Source organism: Alosa sapidissima, chromosome 12 (genome assembly GCF_018492685.1).
Source record: "Alosa sapidissima isolate fAloSap1 chromosome 12, fAloSap1.pri, whole genome shotgun sequence".
In the NCBI taxonomy this organism is placed as follows: domain Eukaryota; kingdom Metazoa; phylum Chordata; class Actinopteri; order Clupeiformes; family Clupeidae; genus Alosa; species Alosa sapidissima.
This window is the reverse complement of record NC_055968.1, coordinates 21,097,051-21,104,563: the sequence shown is the minus strand read 5'-3', so window position 1 is coordinate 21,104,563 and position 7,513 is coordinate 21,097,051. Positions and strand designations below refer to the sequence as shown.

Here is a 7,513-nt window from a genome sequence, read left to right as displayed (position 1 = left end):
GACCAGATGCACAAAGGCATTCAGACTGTTTTCTGTTCAAAAATAGCTAATAAAAGTAGACTAGCAAAGCAGGCTATGATTAATCGATTCACATCGGTGCACCAGCAAAAAGTTCGCCATGTGATTCCACCGATTAAAAATGTCTAGATACAATAGAGATGAACGGATAATGCATCCCTTCTATTATTTGTACATGGGTAAAATCCAATTTATTTATATGTTTATTTGTTCATTAGTAGAGGGCCTATATGCATCACGTGCAGTTCATTTTCTCCACACATTATTTTCTGCTAAAATTATATTTTCTCTCGATTGGGCTGATTTGGTCACATGCCTGAGATGCTTGAGGTGCAGTGGCAGAGAAACAAATAGGCCTGTAAGAAGTAGTAATTGCACTTTTAGTTAATATATATGGTTTAAAATCTATCTGCTGTGTGACTGACTGCCATATTGAATTGCATCAGCCCAGATTATTCATGGTGTCATAGTGTTGAGTCAAATTGTGTTGTTTAATCAAATCTTGTCAAATTGGACTGAATCGTATCGTATCATACGAGTTGTTTCTTAGGAAATAGGATCATTGGCAGTACCACTGCTTCCTTTTTTCGTGATGTTTATCAGCCTCAATGATGGAGAGTGTGACGACGTACCCGGCTCACAATTAATTTTCCAAAGAGCCACAAGGTGGCGGTGTCACACAACGCTTACTGTACTCCAGGTAAGAACTTCATATCCCATGATGCAAGGCCCTCAGAGGATGTCGTGAAGTTGCCTGCTTTTAATTTGATTTCATATATATTTTTTAATTGACCAGTAATTGAAAAGTCGTGGTATTATCGGCTATGTAAATATGTAATATTAAAATAATGATAAACATATGAATATTTCAAATTGATATCTAAATCATACCTTTAATTCTAAATTCTAAAATTCTAAATCATTCAAATATTTGAGCCGTTCGAAAGACCCGTAGGCCTACTATTACTAACAACAAGAATATCTACACAAATGCATGAAATGTGCGTCAGAACTGCTCAAAACAGTACATGTAGAGAAGTTACTTGGATAGTTGATATTCAAAGCTGCTGGATCATAGTCTATGTGCTGGATGTTGTTTAGAATCAGGCACCGAATGGACACCATACTAGCGGTGTAGTCGCGCCAAAGATTGTTAAGGCGGAGCAAGATGTTTCATCAGGAGCCACTTCCGGGAACCCGGATCGCACGAGGGGGGGTCAAAATCCCCCTTTATGCAGAGCAGAGGCAGCGACTGCTCCATTGAAGTCTATGGGCATAGCTCAGAATTTCACCACATATGCTAAGGTCTTGGTTCTATAGAGTTAGGAATGTGAATTTCGGGCACGTTTTCATGATCCTCAAACCCTTCTGAACATTTCAGGTACATTTTTAGCATTTTTCAGCATTCCAGTCTGGAGAAAATCAACCTTATATCAGGTGTGCGCCGGTTATTTATGCAGCTGCTGTTGGCCGGTTGCAACGTACGCTCGTCAATACGTCATCGACACGCATCTTTATGCAGACAGGATTCGATCCCCATTTCGCGCCCATAGACATGAACTACGACGAAGTATCTTGCTCCGCCTTAACAATCTTTGGTCGCGCCTCAACCAGGTTATCAACGCAGTGACAGATGGGAGGCAAAAGGCTCTAGCCGGGTTGTGACGGCAATCTTAACTATCATTGAAACAGCATAATATTATGTATATCAGACGCTATAGCAGCACATGGCAATGTATTTGAATGCCAGTCTTCGTCGGTAGATCATTTGAAAACGTTTGCATCAATACCACTGTAAGAAAAGCTCGCAAAATGTGTTGTCAATAATGAGGTACAGAGGAAGATGCTAGCCGACTAGCTAGCAAAGACACGTCGTTCCCTCTCTTTAGCTGGCCAGCTAGGAAAACGGTCTACACGCCCAAAGAAGATATTTTCATTTGTAGCCTAAATTATCGAACTCTGAATTCATAGTTATTTATAGTGATTTTAGTCAGAAGGAGTACGTGCTGAACATCTCCAGCAAAGTGCGTTTACAACGCCGTTGTGTTCCGTCATTGACAGCAACTGTTCACTTACAACACAAGACCATGGATACACCGGGTAGGATAGCACAGACGCCGGATGCTGTGGACTTCACCGTGGAGAACGTGGAAAAGGTAGGATTCTACACAAAGATAATGACTGTGCTGTTGCGGAAGAAATGCCTTGTACTGCCATAGAACGACTATGCTGAGCAGATAATTTCGTATCATTCATCAATATAATTTATCCCTATGGTCCTGTTCCTGTTAAATAATAACGTGAAGATGAATGTCTGGCTTTTGGAAGTGGAGAGATAGGCTAACATTAGTTGATTGGATATTTTGTCCACGAACTGGCCAGGGAGACCTGACACACATCCCCGAAATTCTTCAGATGGTTGTGTTAGTCAGAGCTGGAATAGTTTTATATAAGTTGCCAGTGTTAGAAGGTAAATGTTTTGCGTCGGTTTAGGTTTTTGTGCCTTTGCCTATTTCATAACCTTTGACTTGTGTAGGCTACTATTCTGTGTGATGCTAAAATGTTCTTTATGTTTCCATATCTTTCTCATTGTCTTGTAATTTCACAGTATTCTCACTTCGTTGCTATTCTAAACAATAATCATTTATAATATGTACACCGTCAACTTGTCTGTCAGCACACTAGACAATATAAATTACCGTCTTGGACTGTCAGCGGAGTTGGATGCAGTTTGTTCTGAAACATTTTGATTGGAAGGCTGATTGTAGCCCAGCACCTGTGAGTGAGAGTTAGATGACCATGAAGGCACATGACTTTCGTCCTGGTGTTTTGAAAGGGATACAGTCAAACAGATCTTCTTATGTTAGCCATTCATTGTTTCACCCGGTATTTAGGCTACCTATTATTTTGGTGACATGCACGCAGTGATATGTGGTAGAGAGAGAGAGAGAGAGAGATAGAGGCAGAGGCAGGCAGGTCTGGCCTCTGCAGTGGTGTGAGTGACCGAGGTGAGTACATTAGCTTCTACTCTGATGGAGCCTCCAGCCAGAGGGAGACAGGTGTGAAAGGACGTGCCAGACCTATAAGCAGACAAAGACAACTAGTGTAGACAAACTGCCTCTATTTCTATACATTTCTATTCCTCTCAGTACCACTGTCTGCATGTGTTAGTAAGCACCTGCTGCCTCCCTATCATACCTTTGATAGGTTCCTCTTCTGTCTCCTCTGTCTCTCTCCATTTATCCATCCCTCCCTCCATCTCTTTATGTGCAGATGACTTTGCCCTGTTGCTTCTGCGTGTTCTTTCTAAACCCCATTGAGGTTTTTGTGATCAACATGCAGGATAAGTTGGTATGGTTTTGTAGATAGAAGAAAAAAATGATGATCTTGCAAAGCAAGTATTCAGCCATTTTAGTATCTATCCTCTGTTGGATTAGAGCCATTGCAAACTGCTGCTACAGTAGTAGTGCTACCTGCTATTTATTCTAACAGTTATTGTTTATTTGGCTCGTCTGTCTGTCTGTCTGTCTGTGTGTGTGTGTGCGTGTGTGCATGCGTGCACATACGTATGTTGTTGTTCTGTGTGTCTTGTTTGTGTCAGAAACAAAGGCTCCGTAAATCTATGTATGTGTCTTTTTTGTTACTGTGTGTGTGTGTGTGTGTCCTGTTGCTGTTCCATTGACACTGGGTCTGACTGTTGCCAGGAGCTGTCTTGAGATCAGCAGCAGCAGGGCTGTGGTTGGGCGGGGTGACTGTAGAGGTAGTGGGGGTAAGGTGTTGGGCAGAGCTAATGTGATGGTGGGAAGAGATTGAGGAGGGAGTGCATTAGCAGGAGTGGGAGATAGATAAGAGATGAGAAAGAGAGAGAGATGAAGGAGGCAGGAGATGGAACAGTGAAAAAAGGGTTCTGTGATGGTGAATAAGGTAGCGCAATTGAGTGATTGCTTCTGACAGCGACTGTGTGTGTGTGTGACTTTATATGATGTGATAGTCATGATGCTGATTTCATGGAGGGAAAGAGAGAGCGTGAGAGTGAGAGAAGCAGCAAGGAAGAGAGAAAATGAGAGCGAGAGAGAGAGAGAGAGAGAGGGAGGAAATGGCTTTTCTTGAAAGAATAGAGGCGACAGGCATGAGGAGAGGAATCCAGGCTGAGGTGGGAGGCTCAGATCAAAGAGAGGTGGGGAGTCGAGAAGGAGACAGACAGAGAGAGAGAGAGAGGGAGAGAGAGAGAGAGAGAAAGCGAGAGAGTTGGATTTTGGGGTGAAAAAAACCCGACAAAGAACAAAAAGAACCAAATCAAACAAGCCACAGTCGGTGCACTCTGGCAGAAGTGTGTATGGGATATTATGTTCACGAAGCCCTCGCTGTCAGCATAATGTGTACGCGGCTGTCACCCTCCATTTCATCATGTTTCAAACGCGCCGTTACGGTACAGCCCGAACCTCCACCGTCACACTCTCTCTCTCTGCTGTCAGGGGGTCTTGTGTGTTTTTTTTCTTCTTTTCTACTGTAAGTGTGTTATGTTCTGTCTTTCCTCTGACCCAGATCGTTCCAAGGGTCAGTCTGTTCTCTAGGTCACTGCTCCCCATCTCTCTCTTCCTCGTTCTCCTCCTCATTCCTTCTGTGCCTCCTCTTCATCCATCCTCCTTTTCCTCTCTTCCACTGAGGTCAGCTGAGCACACTTTCCTCTGTTCTAGAATCTTCTCTGCCCTGGGCAGAGGCTCCCACTGGGCCTGGGGAGGGAGGGAGACAAACCTGGGTTGTTGTTTTTTAAGGAGACTCCCATGCCAAGCCCCCCTCCCTTCCCTCCCCTTTCTCCCAGGTTAGTCATCTATCCACTGAAGGTGCTGTGATTGCGGAGATAGCCACTGCTCTGGTGATTTGTGAGGTAGTCAGAGGGATTTGGGAAGACAATGCCAGGGCCAGATTGGTGGAGGGTGTTGGGCCCGGCACTGTTATTTAAGGATGGGAGATCAGGTGCCAGCTGAAATCATCCCTGCATGACTGTGCCAGCCAGTGTCCTCTCTCTCTCTCTCTCTCTCTCCCACCCACCCTCTGCATCTCTCTCTCTTTCTCTTTGTCTGTCGTTCATTCTTCCTTTATCCCACTCCCACTCTTTCTGTGCCATCCTACCTCCAGCTCTCCCTCTCCTCCTCTGTCCTCCTGTGGTGCATGGTCTGTGTCTTTCACTCCAGATGCACAATGCCCTTTCTATTTATCTGTATAGTGTGTTTGCCTGCATGTGACTCTCTCTCTGTCTCTCTCTCTCTCTCTCTCTCTCTCTCTCTCTCTCTCTCTCTCTCTCTCTCTCTCTCTCTCTCTCCTCTGTCAGAGAGCAGCTCAGGGCTGTATTGTGGATTGTTTGGTGCGGTGCGGTGTGGCGTGGGGGTAGTAGGCTAGATAGATGCGCAAGCCAGGCTGTGCCGGTACGGCTCAGTGCTAGTTCTGCATGAAGGGACAGCGCAGCAGCAGCAGCATCAGACGCAGTGGTGGTCAGGCATAAATCTCCGGTCCTGACAGTAGTGACACCAGCAGCAGCCCAGCCCACAGCGCTCTGTTACTCCCAACCCCCTCAAACTGGTCCCAGAACAGCCATTAATATCGAAAGACGAAAAGGTCTTGCGAAATGGACCAAATGAAGGTGGAACACCCAGGAAATTATGTCTGAAACATCATGAAATGAACCGGCTAATGACATTGAAATTTGTTATGTCAAGGATATTAGGATTTGTATGAGCCTTGTGTTGTAATATTAGGAAAAACACATAACAGCAGTACTGCTCTATGTGGTAGAAATATGAAATAAAAACAAGTATATAAATTCCATAGATTGCTGATGGATTTAACACGTATTACTCATCCGGTCTGTTGGGTGAAAGGCGAGCTGATGGCAAAGAATAAATATGTTTCTGATGATGAGAGAGCAGATGGGATACACTGCCCACCGATGCGAGACCGATCCGAGACCATTTCCAAGAATGACTCGGAGCAATGTGGCGATGACCTCAGTGGCGGTGATGGGCAAAAAAGCCTGAGTAAGAGAGCGTAAATATGCTCGAAGGACACGTGCAGTATCTTATGCCCTCCCCCTTGCTCTGACCCCTCCGTATTTATAGCCTCGACTGTTGGTTTAGAGTCCATCAGAGCCGTGTCAGTTTGAGTCGCTGTCAGATTATTCTGGAAGCCAGTGCGTCAGTGTGAACCCTGCCCTCCTCCTCTTCACTCTCCCCTTTATCTTTTTTTTTTTCTTCACCTTTTTTTTTTTCTGCCCCCCCCCTTCTTTGTCATGCAGTTCTTTTTTTGGAGCCGGGCACAGGGTGACCTGGGCTATCGGGTGTCAGAGGCGCAGCTTCCCGGTTGTTGCTGCGCCGTTCTTCTTTGCTGTGCGTTGTTGCTCTGCTCTCTGTCTCATCATCCGATCAATCAGCAAGCGGCACTGATGGATCAAACCACATGATTAGATTTCACCGCCATTATCCCTGAGGCAAATGGGGTTACACTGCCTCTCCTGCATCTGATCTGAATGGAGGGGGGAAAAAATAAATAGAAAAGTTTCACGCCGGAAGTCAAATGGACAATTAGGTATTTAGCAGTCCAGTTGTCACTTAGTGATTTTTGTTGGGGTTGAAGGAAATAGTGTTTTTTATGTAGAGATTAGGGGTTGGGTGTATTAGTATTGATTAAGGAGAAGGCAGCTGTCACCTGACATTAATACATTAATGTTCTTCACCACCAGAGGCACACTTAGTGATAGAAGTCCACCTTTGTTAACCCTCACAGACTGTGTGTGTGTGTGTGTGTGTGTGCGTGTGCGTGTGTCGCAGCATCTTGGACTGGTTCTCTGCTAATTATATCCTACTCGTCTCCCTCGCCCAGAATTGGTAGCCAATAGCAACCTGAGATTTGTTTTTTTCCAAGCAGACTGCAAACACAGTCAACAAGCCTTCTAAGAATGGAAATGTTTAACCTTCAATGACATCACTGCTGGTTATTAACACATCGTCAAAACCTCACGTATAAGTAACCGTGGATCAGGTGTCTGTTTAATGTAGGCTTGTGTAGATCTACATACCGAACTGCTTCACTTAGGAAGAGTGGATCAAAGTGTTTGGAGAGGAGTAATATTGGTAAAGAAATACACTTGTGATAAAACAAAAAGATGGGTCATAGTCCACCATCATCATCAGTGTGTGTGTGTGTGTGTGTGTGTGTGTGTGTGTGCCATGATTCTGTGTTTTCAAAGGGCCCTCGTGTTGATCCTGTGTGAGCAGATGGCTTCTGCAGCATATGGGAAAGACTCAGCCAGAATTTCATTTTAGGATGATGTCATTGCTACTCTGTTGCAGAGGGAGGGAGGGAGGGAGGGAGAGGAGGGAGGGAAGGAAGGAAGGAGAGAGGATGACAGAGAATGAAGGGGGGGTGAGAGACTGAGATGGGGACAAGAGAGAATTTGAACTTGGGAGATTGGACAATCAAAGCGAGAGAATGAAGGCGA

The 7,513-nt window shown here is 44.8% G+C and overlaps 1 protein-coding gene across 4 annotated transcripts in view; it reads left to right on the top strand.

Annotated features, from left to right (window-relative positions):
- Positions 1 to 1,626: 1,626 nt before the first annotated feature.
- ipo13b (importin 13b) overlaps positions 1,627 to 7,513 on the top strand; it is a 40,741-nt gene continuing 34,854 nt past the window's right edge. For 2 of the 4 annotated variants that reach the window (XR_006035302.1, XM_042111594.1), the window contains exon 1: positions 1,627 to 2,174. Coding sequence is in view for 3 of the 4 variants with exons in the window: in XM_042111594.1 (XP_041967528.1) it covers positions 2,106 to 2,174 (69 nt within the window). In the remaining variant the exon portion in view is untranslated. The remainder of the gene's footprint in view (positions 2,175 to 7,513) is intronic. The other 2 variants (XM_042111593.1, XM_042111592.1) reach the window with 1 other exon arrangement.